This window comes from Aythya marila (assembly GCF_965140915.1).
Source record: "Aythya marila genome assembly, chromosome: Z".
NCBI lineage: Eukaryota > Metazoa > Chordata > Aves > Anseriformes > Anatidae > Aythya > Aythya marila.
Genome location: NC_139080.1, coordinates 54,170,474 through 54,192,782, shown reverse-complemented (window position 1 = coordinate 54,192,782; position 22,309 = coordinate 54,170,474). Strand labels below are relative to the sequence as shown.

General features: G+C 39.6%; 1 protein-coding gene across 1 annotated transcript in view; it reads right to left on the bottom strand.

Annotated features, from left to right (window-relative positions):
* The window catches only part of LOC309889716 (E3 ubiquitin-protein ligase KCMF1), a 46,923-nt gene that overhangs the window by 4,577 nt on the left and 20,037 nt on the right, over window positions 1–22,309 (bottom strand). The window contains exons 2-5 of the mRNA XM_082782705.1: window positions 17,662–17,829; window positions 8,644–8,783; window positions 4,095–4,196; window positions 689–863 (exon numbers count right to left, since the gene is read on the bottom strand). Of these exons, the coding sequence (XP_082638831.1) occupies window positions 689–863; window positions 4,095–4,196; window positions 8,644–8,783; window positions 17,662–17,829 (585 nt within the window). The remainder of the gene's footprint in view (window positions 1–688; window positions 864–4,094; window positions 4,197–8,643; window positions 8,784–17,661; window positions 17,830–22,309) is intronic.

Sequence of the window (22,309 nt, the reverse complement as noted above, 5' to 3'; positions counted from 1 at the left end):
AAAGACGTTATTTTCAAATGAAAGCTAACCATACACTAAACAAATTGTTCTGGAAATCCTAGAAACATCTTCACATTTTTCTCGTGTTAAAAATGAGACAACCTTCCTTCATTCACAGGTTTTCTAAACTTGACCAAAATATGCTACAAATGCTTGCGTGCACCAGCACATTTATGTAAGAACTTACAAGTACACCTAAAAAAAACCCTCCAATATTAGCAAGTCTGCCATTCACACAGCCCGAACACAAGCTGAACGTATTTTCAATGTCTGTTAATAACACTCATGTTAATCTCATTTCATTGTCATCAGCTCTGGAGTGTACGGTTTGTGCTAAATCAAACTGAGATGCTAAGTCTCCCCCATAAATACTCATAACAAATTAAAACGAGAGGTACTGAAGTAGGCGATGAAAGCAGGACGCAATGGCTCGTAAAAATAAGCAGCACCTGTGAATAACAGGCTTTGGGAACCAGCCTTGCACTCTCTGGGATGAAAGGTACAGGCTACGGGGGCAGTGGTTTCAGCTTCAGGAGACCCAGGCACAGGCCCTGGGATAACCCAGCGCAGCACAGCTTTCATCAACAAGCAGCCACCAGTCAAAAGCAGTGCAGCCACGGTCACCTTGAACTTTTCTGCATCTCTATAAGGAGGACACGGGGGTGAAATCAGTGGTTACAGCTCTTACCAGCTATAGGATCCATGGCTTCTCTATTGCTTGGAGAATATGAACTCTGAGAAGATGAAAGCCCACCAGTGGAACTGCTAGTAAAGTGCATGTTTGATCTACGCGCACGGGGTCCTCCCAAACCCCGGCCTGGGTGAAACATTCGACGTACATGCCGAACACCACTGGATTCATCGTAAGAAGCGAGTTAAGGAAACAGAGCTGTTTTGTATCGACTACTAAACAACAAGAACATTTGCTGGGTGAAGCACCCAGGTACACACATGCCTAAAATAATCACACAGCTTCTAAAGCAAAGCTAAGGTGCAGTGTAGCTGTGGTGCAAGTCGGACATACAGATCTGAACCTCAGACTCTGTACACCAGACTCCTCGTATTTCTTTAGCTTTTTACTGTGTCTTAGAAATACCAAGATGGATTTTTTTCCTAAGATCAAAGACTTCTGCTAAGTAATCTCAACTGACATCACATGTTCAACACAAGTTATCAGAGACATGGACTTATTCCCCCTCCCCAATTCCTACATTAAATACTGAAAATAAAAAGCTTATTGCCTAATAAAAGTACACAGCAATTACTGTATTCCTTTTGACTTTTGTACTTCGTGCCAGAAACTTCATCCAAGAAATTTCAATACTTCAGTCCCTAAAACTTTGCATGAATTTAGCACCTTCACCACACTCCTTTGTTTTACCTTCCCTTTTTTAACCAAACAAATACCAGGAATTCCAATTATGAGAATGATTTCTTTCATTTTCCTTATTTCCCTTCACTTCCCACCTGATGCTTAAATTTCAACTCATGTATTTTTACAGGCTCTCAAATTAAGACACCACTTGTACATTATCTACTACAGTGTGGTATTAGTGTCCAATGTACTTTTTACAAAACATACAGGTACACTGCAGAACCTCAGGACACTGCAGAGGTCAATAACTTAAGATTGAAAAAAAAGGCCAGACTTCTTATGGTAAGAAAGAACAAATGATTATTAAAAGAAAGTTTACAGAACACTTGCCTTTCAAACCTGTTCTGCTACAGCGTTAAAATACAACATCTAGGGTGCAGGTGGAAAATCTTCCTCGGAACAGAATACAGTTTGCCCAGCACACAGAGTGCCTTCCACCTCTAAGTGTGCTAACACTGGGTGCTTCTGGATGCATTTCCCTAGCTTTCTCCATAACCAGACCTGATAGAAAAGACCAGTTTCCGTAGATTTTTCAAGATACTGTGGGGTAGATTTGCTAACTGCAGCTTTTAAAGTGCTTTAAGATCAAAAGTGAAGTCTCCGCAACTATGCTAGGGTAAGAAAAACCTTTGTAAACCCTAACTTGTGACAAACAGATAAGCTGAACAGCCATGCAAGAGCTACATGGATTACTCAGGCTGAGAAGATATATTTAATAAATTTTCAAACATCTTCCTGCTGAAGTAAGAATCTATTTGTCCAAGAAAGATCCCTTCTGGAATGAGTGACATTGAAGCATTACCCTGTACATGAAAATACTAGTTTTTATGTTTTTTGTTTTTTTTTTTTTAATCTATATAGCTAGCAATAAACAAACACTCAAACTGTACATTATCTGGCAGCCATCACCGATATGGAAGGGGGGGACAAAAGGCGAAGAAACATGAATACCAGTCAAACATCTCATCATGCATGTCTGCACGAAATTGTTTTCACTGCATAACTAGTAAAGTTTAGGTTTCCTGGCCTACAGTACCACTACATTAATGTTGGAGGCCCATAATTTAACCTTTGGTATATCGCTATGCAGTTGTTAGGGATGTACGTTTTGTTAGATAAAGCACAATTGGGCAGGTGTTACATAAAACACAAAATTGACAGAAACCACAGAACTAACCTGATGTGAGAATATGTGCTCAATGACTCATTACACCAGTCAACAAGGCCAGGAAAGACCCAATGGTCTGGAAGTTGGAGCGTATGTATGTACATATATATTTATATGTATATATATTATATTACATATATGTATTATATTACATATGTATATAATATATTACATATATGTAATATATTATATTACATATATATATGTATATATATGTGTGTGTGTGTGTGTGTGTATATATATGTGTATATATATATATATTTAAATATCCAAGAAATACCCATTTTGTGAAGACTGACATTGAAGCCTTACTCTGCATTTGAAAAGGATGATTGACAATACCTTCCTCATCAGTCTCATCCCACCTCTACCCAAAAGGGAGGATGGCACAACTGCCTTAGAAGACCCCAGGCTGGGACCTCCAGGGACAGCAGGGACCAAGCTCACATTCCCAGAGCCACCACACTCAGCACCAGCTCCTCCCTAATGCTTAAGGGTCCTGCTTCTGCTTCCATCCACAAGGAAAGGGGAAGCAGGGATGACTGCTTTCCTGTAAATTTGTAGTGATCTTTGCATTACACGTTACTCCTTCACAGAGGCCATGAACACCCAAATTCCTTTACACTGATCCAATTAATGTGTAGTAATTAACGTGTGTGTTTAGTGTGTCCTGACCCTTAAACTATGGTAAACACTAACAAGCTTAAGTGCAAACACAATCACAACTGAAATGAAGACATCTCCTTAAGCGATGTCTTCCTTCTGTTAGCATAATGAACTTCAGTTGCAAAGTGTTTTTTTTCCCTTTCTAAATCTTTGAACAAAAAAAGGTATTACCAAAGTAGTAATGTAGTCTTTTTGTCTATTTGTTTATATGAGATGCACAAAGAAATAATTCAGACTACTTACTTTAAGTACTCTACATAACTTGCAGGTACGCTATATAACCTCATCTAATAATAAAAAATTTAAAGCATCAATTAACCCTAACAATTCTTTCAGCTTTCCAGCCATCAAATGTACTTAAATATGCATAATTTGCTGCTAAGGGAACTGAAAGACAGCCACTTGTTTTCCAGGAATTCTGGGAAATTCATACTACAAAAATATCAGTAGTTAACACTAGGAAACTACCTTGTTAAAGAATGGTCATAGAACATTTGTCAAAACCAGCTAAGCTCGAATCATCCTCAGATCACTGTCTTCACATCACAAATAGTTAAAACCCACTGTTGATCCTGGATACATAAAATCAAGACTAATGACCAGGCAGGATAAACTACAATGTAAGTAGGATTTTTTTTTAAAATCAAAACACAGTGTGAAACATACCTATAGGCTATTCACCGTCTAATATTTATGGTTTTGTTTTGTTTTTACTAGAAAGGAAGTTTTGACATACAAATCTCCAGCAACTTTTAAGTTCCAGGAAAACCAGAGGTATAACCCCTTGATTAAAAAAGAAAAAAAAACAGTATCAATACAAGTAGTCATGTCTACTAGATGAAAAAGACTTCAACTTCTTCTGTCTGTCATCTTAGGAAAGGATATTAAATCTCTAGGAGCTCTGTGTTCCAGTGTAAGATGAGCTGCAAAGTCATCTGTGACATGATTGGGATCCCCTCCAGGTAATGCTGCACAGATTGGACAAATCTGAAATGACAAAGAAAAAAAACAAATTTGTAAGTTTACACAAAGTAGAACTCCTATCACTTAGTCAGTCACTAGACAGGGCTCATTGAGAGGGCTTTAAACTAGCTAAAAAGGGAGACAGGGCTGAAATAAGGCTTGTGTTGGAGGTGTGCCAGGGGAATAATGGCTAAGCCAGAGGAGAAGGCAATGGCCCAGCTGAAGTGCATCTACACCAATGCATGCAGCATGGGTAAGAAACAGGAGGAGCTGGAAGCGATCATGTGGCAGGCAGGCTACGACTTGGTTGCCATCACGGAAATGTGGTGGGACCAGTCTCATGACTGGAGTGCTGCAATGTCTGGCTACAGGCTCTTCAGAAGGGACAGGCAGCACGAAGGGGTGGTGGTGTGGCTCTCTATATTAGAGAGAGTTTTGATGTTGTGGAACTTGAGGCTGGGAATGATAGGGTTGAGTCCCTATGGGTTAGGATCAGCGGGAAGGCCAACAAGGGAAGCATCCTGGTGGGGGTCTGTTATAGACCGCCGAACCAGGATGAGGAGATGGATGAGGAGTTCTGCAGGCAGCTGACAGAAGTTGCGAAATCATCGGTGCTTGTTCTCATGGGGGACTTCAACTTCCCTGACATATCCTGGAAGCACAACACAGCCCAGAGAAAGCAGTCTAGGAGGTTTCTGGAGAGCGTGGAAGATGCTTCCTGACGCAGCTGGTTAGTGAGCCTACCAGGGGTGGCGCCCCGCTAGACCTTCTCTTCACAAACAGAGAAGGACTGGTGGAGGACGTGATTGTCGGGAGCTGTCTTGGGCAGAGTGACCACGAGATGGTGGAGTTCTCTGTTCTTGGCGAAGTCAGGAGTGGGATCAGTAAAACCACAATCTTGGACTACAGCAGGGCTGCCTTTGAGCTGCTGAGGACACTGGTTGGCAGAGTCCCTTGGGAGGAGGTTCTGAAGGGCAGAGGGGTCCAGGAAGGCTGGGCGCTCCTCGAGAAGGAAATCTTAATGGCGCAGGAGCGGTCTGTCCCCACCTGCCCAAAGACAAGCCGGCAGGGAAGAAGACCCCTGGCTGAGCAGAGTTGTGGCTCGAGCTTAGGAGAAAAAAGAGGGTTTGTAATCTTTGGAAAAGAGGACGGGCCACCCAGGAGGACTATAAGGATGTAGCGAGGCTGTGCAGGGACAAAATTAGAAAGGCCAAAGCTCATCTGGAGCTCAAACTGGCTACTGCCGTTAAAGACAACAAAAAATGTTTTTATAAATACATCAACACAAAAAGGAGGACTAAGGAGAATCTCCATCCTTTACTGGATGCGGGGGGAAACTTAGTTACAAGAGATGAGGAAAAGGCGGAGGTGCTCAATGCCTTCTTTGCCTCAGTCTTTAGCGGCAATACCGGATGTTCTCTGGATACCCAGTACCCTGAGCTGGTGGAAGGGGACGGGGAGCAGGATGTGGCCCTCACTATCCAGCAGGAAATGTTTGGCGACCTGTTGCAGCACTTGGATGTGTGCAAGTCGATGGGGCCGGATGGGATTCACCCGAGGGTTCTGAGAGAGCTGGCAGAGGAGCTGGCCAAGCCACTATCCATCATTTATCAGCAGTCCTGGCTATCGGGGGAGGTCCCAGTTGACTGGCGGCTAGCAAGCGTGACGCCCAGCTACAAGGTAGACCCGGGAAACTACAGGCCTGTCAGTTTGACCTCAGTCAGAGAAAGACCTGGGAGTATTGGTGGATAGTCAGCTGAATATGAGCCAGCAGTGTGCTCAGGTGGCCAAGAAGGCCAACAGCATCCTGGCTTGCATAAGAAGCAGTGTGGCTTGCAGGGCTAGGGAGGTGATCGTCCCCCTGTACTCGGCTCTGGTGAGGCCGCTCCTCGAGTGCTGTGTTCAGTTTTGGGCCCCTCGCTACAAGAAGGACATGGAGGTGCTTGAGCGGGTGCAGAGAAGGGCGACGAAGCTGGTGAGGGGCCTGGAGAACAAGTCCTACGAGGAGCGGCTGAGGGAGCTGGGCTTGTTCAGCCTGGAGAAGAGGAGGCTCAGGGGCGACCTTATCGCTCTCTATAGGTACCTCAAGGGAGGCTGTAGCGAGGTGGGGGTTGGCCTGTTCTCCCACGTGCCTGGTGACAGGACGAGGGGGAATGGGCTTAAGTTGAGCCAGGGGAGTTTTAGGTTGGATGTTAGGAAGAACTTCTTTACCGAAAGGGTTGTTAGACACTGGAACAGGCTGCCCAGGGAAGTGGTGGAGTCACCATCCCTGGAGGTCTTTAAAGGAGGTTTAGATGTAGAGCTTAGGGATATGGTTTAGTGGAGGATTTGTTAGTGTTAGGTCAGAGGTTGGACTGGGTGATCTTGGAGGTCTCTTCCAGCCTAGACGATTCTGTGATTGTGTGGTTCTTAAACTTTAAAAATCACATTCCAGGCATCCACAAAACAAATAGTCACATATTAAAGAAAAAACACACAAAATAACTTCTCTGCTTTGCTCTCGTGAGACCCCACCTGGAGCACTGCATTCAGCTCTGGGGCTCCCAGCACAAGAAGGACATGGACATGTTAGAATGAGTCCCGAGGAAGGCCCTATTTCCTTCCAGGGCATAAAGCTACACTGATCTTCCAGAAATCCTGTCACTTAATGGAAGAGATAATTTTCTCCATTTTATTCTTGAAGAATACAATCTGAATAGCTCCTGTTTTGTTATTGTGAGAAAGCTCTCATCAGCTTTATCAACAACATGTCAAGCACCCTGACCTTACGGCTCATTCACAATTTATTCTCTTTACATTGTGTAAGCTTACAAACCTTAATCTATCACAAAATTTCCAATCTCTACCATAGATGCCAGTGCAATTTTTTGATTAAAAGTATCCAGCATTAAATTATCTTTTAAGAAAATATTGTCAAACTCTTCCTGTCCACAAGTACCTAATATCGTTACATGTACCAATGCCAAATACACGAGAAAATAAGCAGAAAATCATTTTCTTATCTGTACCACTCTGAATACAAAAGTGGCAAAATTCAGTCTTCACTTGTCAAAATTATTAACAGTAAAATGTTTTATTTTTATTTTGTTACATTTCTTCCCTCTGGTGGGCCAGAATTCTTTGGGCTCATTTATTTAAAAAGATGAGTGGGAAGTAAAGAGTGACCATAAACAAAATAAAAGTTGCTCCATCCCTGGAAACTTTCCTAAAGATGTCAGTTAAAAAATAGCTTTTATACTCAGATCTACTATTAGGACTAAAAGGTCACTACCTAAACAAGAATAGTTGCTTGGAAATCCAAGATCACAGAAGTTTAGAACCAACAAGATTTCCTTCTCACTTAGGTGATGGCTTTTCACCATCTGCAGTAAGTCTCCAGTACCCAAGCAGTCTCACCTCTTTTGCACACTAAACATTTATCAGAAAAGCTGGAGTCAATACTTAGCACAAACATATGCAATCATATTCAAGGATTAAAATACTGTCCTTTATCATTATTTGAAACAGAGATGATAATTTTGCAGGCTGACTCCAGAAGAGGAAAGACTAATTTAACACACACAACTCCTTCAGAAACCAGTTGGGTAGCAGGTGTTTACGAACACAAATTTGGGCTTTATATATGGAATTCTAGAAGCTTCAGCCACAAACAAGGACATGCCACATTTATAAACCTAGAATCTTGATATTCTGTGTCACAAACATACCACTGACATCAAGTGGTGCAAATCTGAACTACAACACCAAACCACAAAAGAAAAGTCATCCAAATGTGGAATTTTCAATTAGTGACACTACGTCTGAAAGGTGCAAAGTTAAAGAGAAAAATCAAGGAGATTATAAAGCTTCAGTGTGTCACTAAGATAACTCATGATCCTACAGTGTCACTGCTAAAAGTAAACTGTTTCAGTTCCTTATGTTTTCAGGAAAGATCAGAGCCTCACAACAGTCGACATGTTACCTTCCCCTCAGTATTCCTTAACACATGAATAGGCTTCAGTAGGCTTGAAGAAAACAGGTTTATTTTCTTCCATAGAATTCCTTGAAAGTTAAGCAGACATCTGCTGCTGCTGCACACCCTCCTCTGTCTTAAGAGTTACAACAGACTGGCATAGCTATGGTCTCACAGGACACTGTAAACTCATCTGGCAATTACATACAGGCTGTAAAAAGGGAGACGCTGCTATAAAGAATAACCAGGAGAACACTTTAAATATTGTCTTACAGCATAATAAGCCCCCAAGCATTTACATTATGGCAAACAAACAGCTATCATGAAAGAAAAGCAAGCTTATTATCCAAGGATACCCTTAAAACACGGAAGAATTTAGATGTCACTGCCAAACGTAGGTACATCTGAAAAAGCATTTAAATGAATTCATGCTTCAAGAAAGATGTTGTACCAATTTCCCAGAAGATTCTTTTTCATATTTTTCCACCACAATTAAAAACCAATTCTGAAGCTTCTTACCACTTCTGTTGATGTTTCTGCATGCTCAGAAGTAACATGTTCTTGAAGAGATGTTTCCGTATAACCCATTTTTCCGCAATAAGGACAAGTAAATGACTGTGGCTGCTCTACAGAAAAAGCTTCTCCACCATAGTACAAATCTGGAACAAAAATTATTTAAGTAGAAATTATTTCACACAATAGAGTCAATTACCTTTTTCATGTAAACCTCTGTTTATGAATGTACTTGAATGCAATCACTGCCAAATTAATCTGGTATTTAACTAAAATGGCCATTTTAATACTCTATAAAGGCCATATGCTGATAGTCAAAGTGTTCAATTACTGATGACAAAACACAGACAGACTGCATTTCATTTTCATTAGCGAACATAATAATATCTTCTAATATGCAGTAGATGCAAAGGCTCCTCTGTTGCGGCCAGATCTTCGCTTTTCTATCACCCTTGTTATCCCTAGTACAAGGTGACCTGTGGTATTTTTCAATCATGAGATTAGTTCTCAAAAGCTTAACTCTGAACACTACTCTCTGCAAGTTTAGATTAAAATTTAAAAGTCCTCTGTGACTCCATCCATCAATATTTATGCCATAGCCGAACCACAGTTTAGTAATAAGAACTTTCAGAAATGTCTTAATCAGATTTCTCTTTCTTGTATAACTTTTATTTATGTTACACGCTAGTTTCAAAACTGTGTTGAATTCAAGCACTGTTACACTGCCTATGAAATGCATGCACTTTTGAGTTCAAACTTAACACTTATCCATACTTATCATGAAAATTTAATTAACAATGAAAAAAATGTTTTTGTTTTTGTTTTTTTTTTTCTTAGTCTTCCTCTGCAGGGGTTACGTATTCTACAAGAAACATGAATAAACTTCAAATTCACATCAATAAAGAAGTAACTTTTGAGGAACTGATTTAAAATCTTTTCACTGATTTTTTTTTTTTTTCTATGAGTCATTCAAAACTAAAAATTTTCAGAGAATCATGAGTAGTCTGCTGTAAATTAAGAATTGGATTAACCTGAATAGATACAAGAACTTATGTTCCGCACCCTAAGGCAATATCCATCTAATGTATTAGGAACGTGTACTTCTGCCAGAATAAGTCAGCACTTCCCAAGGTTTCTTGTATCTTCCACTATTGACCCGACTTTCTGACACAGCTAGGAAAAGCATTTTTGTTTCTGTAGCCACAGAAAAGACAATGCTGAAGTTAAAAATGTACATATCCATAGTCTATTATATTAACAGGTCAGTAACTAAGTTTTGATGGCTAACACTGCAAGCCCACTTTTATGGAGAAAATCACTTTTAATAACACACTAATGCACACAGTTAAAGATATGTGCAGCTCTACAAATGGAATATGCTGCAGACCAGAGTTTATGTTCAGTAGATCCCCGTTCCAATATTGGATGACGAGAGAAAGATGCCCCTTTAACACACATGGTATGAAACGCCCAAGTAGACCACAAGTGTTGCCCAAAAAGAAACAGAACCTGACAAGCTGATCATTTAACTGGTTCATCCAATTAATTATCGTGCTCAGCATGAGAACTATCCTGAATCTATGTTCATTTATTTAATGCATACACACGCACTAGAAACTTATGTCCACCAATCCAAGGCAGAAAATCTCCATCTTACAGGATAAATCAAATGAATTTACATGTATTTACATGCATAACTGTCTTTTGGCTTGAATAGGTTCTCTTAAAATCATAGTATACATATTTTCCATGTGGAGACCAGTCTTGTTTTGCTAGTCTTTCATACTCCTCTTAAACATGATATGCAATATAAAGTTATATGACAATCAACCTGTTCCAAGACTGTCTTGAGGCGGTACAAAGGCTGTTTCAGATATAACACACAGATGATGCACATAATTCACAAAACTTCGAGATACTGGAGTTTCCAGACAGTGCCACTTCATTGCACACTCTTCTGAAAGTTTTCTCAAAATTCACATTCAGATTCCTACTCTGATGTTGATAAAAACATGAGTGAGGGTATAAAAATTGCCAATATGCTGCAGCATACCCAAATATGAAGAATCTAAGTATGTCATTGTTTCAAATGAGGAAAGCAGGAACAAGGTTTACACAGGATGAAGTTTTAAGGATTCACTAAAACAGTCTCTGAATGGGTCAATCGTACACAAAGTGGAACAAATACTCTTTCAGAAAAATATTTTGAAAGGCAAAGGTTGAATAAAACAGATAAATACAAAGTGCTGTAGTGAAGGTTGATTAAAGAATCCTCCTTAGCATTGTATGAAGACGAATTGTTAACAAAAGCTCATTACACAAGTCACTACAGCATGTATCAAAAAGGAGAAGCATGTATATCAAAAGGAGAAACGTTTTTTTCCACTGTTTCATTGCACAGAGGAGATGTGAACTTCAGTTCTCATGTTATTTCGCGTTCAGAAAATACAAAAACGTTGGGACATATATAAGTATTCTGGGAACAAAATCAGTGAGATGGCCAAGCTTTTGAACTGAATAGTAATAAAGAATTCCAAATTAACTCTATTTAATCTGCCCAAAATAACACAAGTAAACACTATCCTGTTTGGTTAAAGTAATGCACCAAGAACTTCTGCAAAGAAGGCTGCATACCTATAGAAACAACAAAAATGCCAGTCAAACACACAAAACAGAAGCTAGTGATAGCTCGTTTAGTTAATCACCCAATTTCCCTCATGCATTGGTATGATTTTTAGCACGATGATTAAACACCTATTTAATGATTGGAAAAATGGGATTTTCCACTGCTGCAGACATACATGCACTACAGCTTCAAGTCAATTTTTCTCAAGATACTCCTAGCTGAGCAGTCTCATTTTTGTAAATTTTTAAGTTCTGACACCTTATATGCTATTTGGGTGAAACAAGATGATGACACAAAGTGGCAAGCTAACACAAAAAGGGGCAAATCATCTAATTCTTTAGAGGGTTTGCCTATAAAAGTAACATCTACTACCTAAAAAAAAAAAAAAAAAAAAAAAAAAAAAGGCTCTTAAAATTATTAGGTCATCTAAAAGCCTCTACCTACAAACCTCACCATTTCATGAATGGAAGTATTTTGAAGTAAGGGACCAAAGGGCACCGGGCCATTACCAATCTGAAGAGAGTGGTAAATAGGGTAACATGCAGGTAAAAATCTCTCTCCCATGGATATGCTGTTAGCTCAGTCCAGATGTCAACAATTCCAGTAGTACTGTTCTGTCACAGAGGAGAGAGGTTCGACAAGTGCTGTCAAATCCTGTGTTTCTGGTCCTTGCTTTTACAGAATCTGAAACAAGCCATTTATTAATTAAAAAAAAAAATCCGAGTTCCTTCCAACCTCTTGATTATGCTCCCACATGTTCTCCCACTTATACTTCCTTTCTCATCTTTCCTGCAACAGCAAACATACATGCATATGGCAACTAAGTATGCCTTCATCTGAAAGAAAAGATATATTTTAAAAAGCACCTTTAAGAAGTGAAATCAGTTACTGGCAAATACGAGTATCTTTTTCCTTTGGAAGATCGTATCTTCCTTCTTTTTCATCAAATCTCCCTCCACCTCTTACAATCAAGCTTCTGAGCTTTTATAGCCAGAAATGTTTTAATTTAAACAGCCTAAGTTCTAAAAAAAAAAAAAAAAAAAAGTTGTTTTTTAGTTGGTTGGTAATTGTGGTATCATCCATCTTTTTTTCTCTCTGGATTTAGAGTTCAGTTATTGAATAGATATCTCTCTACCTGTTTTGTTTCTAATACATGAACAGTCCTAAAAATTATTACCATAGTCATATTATTGATGACCAAAGGTTCATTTGGTAACGAAAGCCTTAATGATTGGAAGCAGTGTGGGGAAAATGAAAAGGCTATGGCTCCATGTATTACTGCTCTGATGCAACTGGCTCATGGCTAAAGAATAATCCCTTGTAGCAACAAAGAAATCTTTCAGATAATGAATTTTGATTCTTTCCAAATGCCCTCCTACACAAAATTTTGAGGCCATAACTCTTCAAGCTCCTCTGGACCTCTGCAGCCCTCTTCTCAGAAGAGCTAGGAAGGCAGATAAGGTTGCTCAGTAAAAAGAAAACAACAAAACCACCAGACTAAATTACATTCCTCCAGGAGGAGATTAATTACCTACATGGCTGATCAGTTGCAGGAAGAACACAGCGGAATAGAAGAATCAGAACACTGTCTAAAAAGGAGTCAACAATAGCTTAGGAATTTAGATTTCAAACTGGGTGTTTATAGATTATAGCTATTCTTGAAGGAAATCAATTTAATGTGAAAACTCAAGCAAAAATATGAGCAGTTTTGCTTTATCATCCATCCAGACTACTTGTATTTAACATTTAAATCCTCAGCGAACATATTCTGAAACTTGGCAGAAGGTTAGAAACGAGGCAGAAGTACAGTAAGATTCCTTAGATAAAAATCAGTCTTTGAAAGAGATGATTCAGGACTACATTTTACAACAGCTTGTACTTGTTTGCTGTTTAGACATATTTCTTTTACAAGGGTACATGAAAGTCAGGAATTTTAGGTTTGTTTTTCTTCCATGAGTAATTTAATTTCAATTAGATACTCGCAAATAAAAATGCTGGTGTTAAACAAGTTGTAGTGTAATTATTTGAAATATTTTTTTATCAGTGTTTGAAGAAAACAAATGGTGGCTACACAGCACATCAAAAAAGGGTCTGCCTGGAGCTTTCTGGGGCTGGAGCACTGCTGTAAGGGGAGGCTGCAGGCTGGGGATGGTTCGGCCTGGAGCAGAGGTGGCTTTGGAGCACCCCCATACCTACAAGATGTGAGGAAGGAGACTAAACCGGGCTCTTCACAGTGGTGCATTACGGGGTGTAAGGAAAAATGTTTTCCACCACGTAGATCAGCAGTGGACCAGGATACCCAAAATACAGGATGAACAGATTCAGTTGTCTACCTACCTTCTCCAAAAAAGTTTTTACTCATGTCTAGTTTGAATCTCCCCTGACACAGCTTTAAGCCACCTCCATCCCTGGAGGTTTTCAAGACTGAGCAAAGCCCTGATTAATGCTGGCCCTGCTTAGGGACGGTCCAGAGACCCCCCAGAGGTCCCTTCCAACCAGAACTACCTTACGACTGATCCTATGACATAATGATACACAGCCATACAGCTATGTTAGTCATCTGGACATCAGTGTTCTGCCTATCATAAATACTGCCCTGCTCTACAGACCAGAGGGACATATTCCCAAGTGGCAGGATCTCCTCTCCTCACCTACTTGGAACCCTCTTTTCACCACCAATGCAGTGCGACAGCCATGTTTGCTACAATAAAATGCCAAAGCAGATCTCCCCACACACTCTCTGCCTGCCTGCATCCTATATCTAAGATCTAGCCATCTGGCCATAAACCCTGTTGTAGCTGTGCCCGGCCCTCCTGCTGCCTTAGATGGATTTTCCCCATGAACCCCCGACCTGAAATGTTACACTTCCTTTCTCTGGGACAGTCAGCAGGGCCTGATCCTCTCACCAACCCTGCCCTGCACATCTTGTTTGATTACAGGAGGACTGCTCCCTCCAAGCGAGGAGGCTGACCCCTCTTGTGCTGCGGTCACTCAGCTCTCGACTTGCTCTTCCCTGTGGAGCAGCCCTGGTTTTGCTGCTTCCTGACAGCAAGCACCACATTCTGAAGCCATGAGCAAGCACTGACACTAAGGAAGGTTAGAGATGATTTGAGGTCCATCTGCCAATACTGAGTAGTGCCAAAAGAGCAGCTGCTGCTTAGAGACAGTATGCTGGGGAGCAGCTCTGCTAACAGCTCTGGAGTGTCTCAGTGGACAGCAAACCAGCTGTTTGCCCCCGCATCGATGTCGGGAAACCATGACCTGGGCTGCATCACTGAAAGAAAATAACAACCAAATCAAGGGTTGTGATTATCCCATGTTACCTAGCACTTGTTAGGCCACAACAGGAATAGAGGCTCCAGTGTTGGCCTCTCCAGTTTAAGACAAACGCACACAAAAATAGAGCAGTTTGGGGCAGGGGGTGGGGAAGACATGCACGTGCGGATGTGTCCACCAAGATGGTTAGAGTGTTGGCAAACTTGACATAAGATGACAGGTTGAGGAAACAGCAGCAAATTTTGCCAAAGTGTTAGGCCACAAAAGGTTTCAAGACCTTAAGTCACATAAACGTCAGAGCTGGAAACTAAAGGTACACTTTTACAGTCCCTCTACTAAAGTAATACAACAGGATTCTGGTAGAGAATTCTATTAAAAGCTTGCATTACTTTGCCAGTATTACCCTTTGCTACAGTGGAGTTTATGTAGGATCAAAATCATAAAGCATCCTAGTAGTTTAAAATTCTTCAGAAAAAAGAAAACAATGAAAACTGCTCTGAACTTCTACATTGTCCTGACCAGTACCAGCAGACTACCTGGTAAGTATATCCCTTTTTTTGCATAGACCTATTACAGTTCTGCTCTTTGACTCCTCAGAAATAAACCAATTGGTTTTATGCTCTGGAGTCACCTATCTTCACATACCAAACTTCATACTGTATTTTAATCTATGTCACTGTTATGGCAGTCTATCACCCTTTGTGTGTAAAAGCATTTTCTTCCAGTGTGTCTGTGGGGACTAAAGCACAATACCACACCATGGCTGTTTTGAATCCCATCTACTTTCCAAAGCAATACTAGCTCACACAATGACTTCTGAAAGACAGATAAGCCAACGAGATGGTTCAAGACTAAACACTGGTGTCGCAAGTAATCACCGGGGCTTTTCATTGGTATTCAGTGTTCTTATAAGGGCTCCTATACTAGTCCAAGTCTCTGGGAAAAAAGCGCCTTCAAGGCACCTAAGGAGCCCACCTTCTGCCATATGCTTTGCAACCTTATTACTGTGCCTAGGAACCCTAAAAATTATAAATAAATAATATAATAAGTAAATACTAGAATTTTAATGGAAGAAAAGAAATGCTGAAACTATCCCAGATACATGGGATCGGTCCATGTGATTAGCTATTGACAGCAAACCTGAGCTTGGTCACAGCTTTAAGAACAGAGTACTGAGGTGAATCCAGCTGCCTGCACACAGACAGTGCTGGTCAGACGGGAACTATGGATACCAGGGTCCTCATCATCAACTGCAGCTGGATCTCCAGCAAGTGACTCACTGATCCCTTTTCTCATTTTTAAAGTCAGCAAAGCAACGCTGACTTCAGCTGAAGTGCTTGTTTCAGTTTTGCAACAGAAGGATCCCCCATGCTGCTTCCTTCTCCTTGGCACAATGCTCATCTTTAACCACCTCTCCTCTCCCCAACCCAACATATCCAACACCTTTAAGATCACTCATAAAAACAGAACAGTTTTCATACCTTTGAGTCAAACCTGATCACAGACAACAGTACTGAAGTTTGTCACTGACCACCTAATCTAGAATTCACGTAGCTACCTACATGTATACTAAGAGACTTTCAGTACATGTTTCTACTGAAGTTTTCCTTTCTCATACCTTCCCTACCCATCATACATTAGAAGACACTTTCTTTTCCTTCTTTGAAGTTCAGCCTACCATGTCACCAAGAAGAAACTGAAGAATTGATTACCTCTGTGCTGTTTAGTTTAAGATTTCCAATCTTCTCCAAGAGATTATTTTCTTTTAACCTGTTAATATATTTCCTTTATGATTTTTAAATTCACTGGCATAACTACCCTGGTAACCTTGGAAGAGGCCATTTTAGACTAGCTCTACCGTTCATTATAGACTTTTAATTTAAAACTTAGAATTTCTTGGCTCCTAAATTTTTGGATGTTCTTCAGAGTCATATGATCGTGCCTATAGAGGTCTCTTTGAAAAGTTACCACAGTTTCTCTTAATAACTGTAACATACTGTAAAGCCACGCTCCTTTATGACTGACATCCTACAAGGAATTGTAGAATAAGAACGTGTTAAGCAAGATGTTACAGACCTTCCTGAGTCCTAAGAAAACGTTATCTATAAACATTCCCTAGTTCATGCAACAGTGTATGCATTTTTGACAACGAACTAAATGCTTTCCTTCCAAACCCTAGATTCCTAGGGCTTGCATTTTAGAAGTCATGACCAGGCATTCTCAGGGCAAGCAGAGGTCTGAGAACTGAGAGGAAGTCAGACACCCAACAGCCATTTTGAAAGAGAAACAGTACTTTTCTATACCCAGCTGTTCTCTGGTGTTTAAATCAATAAGGAAGCAGACTATTTCTGTTTTCATCAAGAACAAAGAAATTATCACCTCTAAAGCACTCAAAATGTGAAGAACAATACAGCTGGAATCGCTAAAAAATATTAAAATGTGAGCCCTGTGGGCTTGGAGCATGTATTTGTTTAATGTCCAGTGACAGCAGCATATTACTGTAGAGGTTTGATGCAGAAGTATTTCCTCAGTTACAACCCCACTGTTACACTGATGCAACAGAAACAGCAAATGGGATAGGAGAAACAAGAACTTATTTTTAAATATTTATGTGGTTTTACAGTAAGAAATAATTTTGAAATTAGTGAAACTTCACAGGAGTCCAAGAAGACTACATGCTAGTCCTTGCCACATTCAGTACAGCCAGCCTATCATTACCCTGCTGTACCAACATTCCCACATAAACCACCAGAGAACAACTCTCCTCCAGAATCTCGTCGTTTTTCTGCTTCTTCACTTTCACTTACAGGTACAACATACTGAAGCTTACCCCATTTTTTGAATCGGAAGTTAGTTAGAATTATAATTGTTATCAAATAAACTTAGTAGTCTGATAACCTGCTGTGCACCAAATTAAGAGATATGTAAGAGTTTTTATGTACCAGAATCAGGAAAACATGCTTTTTTTTTTTTTTTTTTTTTAAAGAAGATGGGAATGTGCCCTTATTTTCAGTGTGCTAATGGAAGAAAAAGCGCTTAGTAAGTAGAAACATGAAAAATCCATATTCTGTTTACCAACACAACACAGCACCAAAGGACTAGAGTCTCAAATTACCACTTACCAAAATCTACTCTTGTTAGTATGCACTGCATTGGATGGTCAGTTGTATGCCTTGTTGTTGTTGCACCACTTTCATAACAAGTTGCACACAGATCGTAATCGTAGCAAATTAAACACTTGTATCGTCGACCTCGGAAATTTCCTTTTAAACATGCATCACAGCTGACACCTGTAAACAAAAAAAAAAATGTTTTAAAACAACAATAAAAGCTTTTTTTTTTTTTGATGAAACAGATTTGTTCCTGCTCCCTCTCGACAACCAAAAGAAATCAGCCATCTCTGACACCTACACCTTACATACACGACTCAATTTCTAAAGGCATTTGCGTCTCTAATTAAATACTGTTCTGAAAATCAAGCTCTTGAACTCTAGAAGTAAAGTAAGGGCACACTCGAGCATCTGAAATGATAACAAATTGTTATAGAATACCTTTAGACACACCTTCCTACAGACATCTTTATTTGGTAGTAGCACTACTAGTATTTGACTATTCAGCTAAGAGTTTTGGGTCAAGTACTCTTCACAGCTCAACAGCATACTGGTTGATCAAGGAAGAAAAAAAATGACAACAACCACCACTTACAAACATCTATGAGCTTTTCTGCCTTTACTTTCACATTTTTCTTAACATCCTAATTTTCAAGAACACCACCACAATCATTCCTGATATTACTATATACTACAAAGTAGGACTTTTTTTCTATTTTAAAGAATGGGGAAAAAGTAAAGCTTTTTTTTTTTTTGGGGGGGAGGAGCGGGAGGGAGGGAGAGTTAGGCTGTATCGGTGCTCTCTATTTCTTTCTAGAGCTCAGTATTTGCACTTGCGAGTAGTCTTACTATGTGTGTCAGGAAAAGCCTTAACAGATTCCAGAGACTTTCATTTTTTTGTGTGGTTTCAGATCTTGGTTACTTGGTTAATTGCAGAATTGCAGAAGTATCACCATTTTGTAATCTGTCACGCCTAACAAACTTCCTTCAATTGCAGTGGTAAATTAAGGGCCTCCAGGAAAGAAACCACCGTATACACTGCAGGCAAAATTTTCATCAACATCCTCTTTCACCATCAGCTAAGGCTTGCTCTTCACAGCTCCCTTCAAGCACAGACTTTAGAGAAACATTACCAGAACAAAATACTGACACCATAACCCATGGCCTATTTACTTTTCTTTTTTTTTTAAGCCTACTTGCCAGAGAGAGGAGGACTGGTGTTAATTACAAAAAAATGCTTGCATTTCTTTTTGTTGTGTTACCCCACTCTGTAGCATCTGAACAGAAGCCTTAACACGGGAATACAGGAATGCAACAATCAGTTATTGCTTTTAAATCTCTGCTACTTGTTCAAACAATTGGATGACTAGTGGACAAAATTTTCTCTTTTTCTTCTAAAAAAAAAAATAAAAAAAAAATTCTCCACCCACAGGACTACCTTAAGGCATTCTCTCATCATTTCTCAGGTCAAAGCACTGTGCACTGGTATGAATACTGAAGCTAATTCTTCAGTTGCCTTGCTCAGTATGTAGCTTGGGTGTAACCGTACATGGAAGTTTATTCAGAAGAAACTGCTTCAAGAATATCCTTGTTTATAGCCTAACAGAACTAAATTTTTTAGGACTCCAAACTTTTTAATCTTACCCCCTTAGCATGCTTTTCTTTGATTTTTCGTCTTTTAACTCTGAAGGATCTGGAACGATGTTTGATAATTTGCATACTGTGAGCAACCTGATTTCTGAGGACATCTGCTCATTAAGCATGTAAAATTTTAATGTTTCAGTCCATTTGTTTGCTGTTTTCATACTGAGATGTACGAAGCTTTATACATGCAGCATCCAAATTTCCCCCAACAATGCATGTTAGACAGAAAACACTTATCAGCTATTGGCAGCACTGCAAGCCTTTTTGTTGCCTGCTAAACCTTCCAGAAAGCACTCGATCAGCAAGTTAGGCATCGTACTGAAATAAGCAGACTACTTTAACACAGAGCCTGTGTCAGACACCAACAACTTTCCAAACCAAGTATTAAGTCATGGTTCCCCAAAAAGTGGGGAAGGTACGGCTTATTTCTTTAAACTCAAAGCAGTTGATTTACTGCAGATGTACGCTTCTTTGCCACTGCCAAACTCCTCCCGTCACATGCTTTCTCAAACATCTACACAGATCCTATTTGAGGAAAGACATGTTTTTAAAGTTTTCCTTTACATATTTTCCTCCTGCCAATGGATTCTGAAGTGCAATGCCCCTCCTCCCATGTATTTTGTGATTATTAATTTTTCTCTGGAAAAATCCAACCATGAACACAAATCACAATATAATGTTTGTGCTTAAAAATACATGCAAGAAGGTTTTCAGACAGCAGATGTATTTTTGCTTCCTACAATCAATTCTCTACTGGAAAGTACACAATCTGAGCTCAACAACAACAGAATTCAGGTTAAAAGAATAATAAAATTATGCTTTCTACATCTCTCATGGTCAGTATTTTGCCATGGCTCCAAACTACCACTTCTTTCCCCTGCAGAAAGGAGCTGACAGCACTGGATGGATGTACCAAGCTACTTTTGTATGGTGGTTTATTTTTTTCCATGTAGCAGAGAAAGAAAGCCCCTAAAGGAAATTGGTTAAAAAAGTAATAATTAAATTAAAGGCCTTAGATTGGGAATTAAACCCATTTTTAAATCTGAAATATCCCACTGAATCCCTTTATTCTCGTCACTTATTCTTAGTCTTCCCTTTGAAAAGCAGTCCCACCAAAACTGAGGCCTGTTGCAGTTTTTCCTGTTCTTCTCCAAGCTGATTACCTGGCTGCCAAAACCTCACCCACCTATCTAAACTGAGATCTGGAAACTGAAATACCCAGCCCAGTAATCTCCTCTGACCCTACCACTTCTATTATAGTAAACACTCTCACTTCCTTATGAAAGCTTTGGTTTTTGTTTTTCTCTACTTTAATCTTTATGTCAACTGAAATTCCCCACAAAACCCCCAAGCATTCAGCAATAACATATTCCTGTTAGCATGGTATCTTTCACCAGATGCCAATCTTCCAGCATTTCCCTGCATTTACCTTATGTTGCAAATACAGCAGGCGTATTACAGATTCAAGAATGTCAGATTATACTGGATGCATCCATTTTAATCACAGGTTTAGAGAAAAAAGCAGGCTCTGGAGGGATTCGTTTTGAAGCGAGGAACAAAAGCAAACAACCAACCAAAAGAAAAGACTGAACAACGTGTGACAAAGATTTAGATAGTCAGCATACAATTCTGACTGGCGCAAAATGCTAATTAATGACTTTTAAGAAAATGCTTGAGTGAAATCCTCTTAGCCCAGAAGGAATTGCTATTCATCGAGAACGTTTGAACACAGAGTAAGAAATAAACATTTTAGTTACAGTTTAGGTTTTCAATTCATTACCATAGATTATCCCATTTCTTCCTCAAATTTTCTTCTATGTTGCTGCTGCTGCGCCAAGTACTCAGATACACTGTCTAACATGCTAAGTAAAAATTTCCTGCTCTCTGACAAAGGTTGGGTTTTTTGTTCTGCCTTTTAGATGTAACTCTGTTCCACTAGAGGGTAGCATTGTGCTAACAGCTAAAGGGGTTCGGTTCATCCTACCTTTCACTACCCAACTCCAATTTCTGAAGGCTTCTTCAGCAGCATCCCTTTGCAATGCCCACAGTCACAACTTTGCATTTCGAGTGAAATCAATCAGGAGGTACTTGACAGTCCCATTAATAAACTGTTCTTCTCCTTTCATACAAAATTCTTCCTTGTATATAAAATCATTCCACATCTGCACCTAATCAAGGCCAATGACCTCAGGAAGATATTGTCACACCAGCATTTTATGTAAAGGATATTGAATAGCAATTTGTTTTTAAAAAAAACAAAACAAAACAAAACAATCCTCTCCCACCCCCCAAACACCTTTGTCACTTTGATCCTGACAATCAAAAACCCTTTGCTCTTATGACAAATAAAAAAAAAATTAGTTTTGCTAAGAATTAATTACCATCAAATCAACCTCTACTGGGTTTAACAGAGCGACCAAAGAAAGCATAAAATCTGATTTCGTAACAGGGAAAAAATGCTGGACAGACGTGGTTCAAATGCTAAGTATGTTGGGACTAATTTGTTTTTACAATTGCAAACAAACCTGAGGTGTAAAATCAAGTAAGATGTTCTGCAAGTCAAAAAAAAACAAAATTACTGCCTTGAATAGACACATTTATAACAGAGCAGTGGGGTTATTCCACCACACACGCACACTCTTGGCTGCCCAAAATACTACGGACTTTTAATATTATTCTGATTGCTCAACAATCTGTTCCAGATAAAAATTATCTGAGAAAATGTTTATACAGCACACACAAGACTGTTCAGACCTACCAAGAGACCACAGAAGTAACATTGCACAAAAATTACAGCCTAAATGCAACAAAATCTTGAATACGTTTGTAAGACTGACAAATGAAGCAAGACAGGCATTACTTTTTTCAATATTTCACATGGGAAAGCACAGAGGCTGAACCCTACTTACTACAACAACTTACCACAACTTTGACGTTTTTCTCAATGAAAAGCAACAGCATTTGCCAGCAAAATTCAAGAGGTAATTTAAAACCTAGTTTAGATCCTTGAACCTGG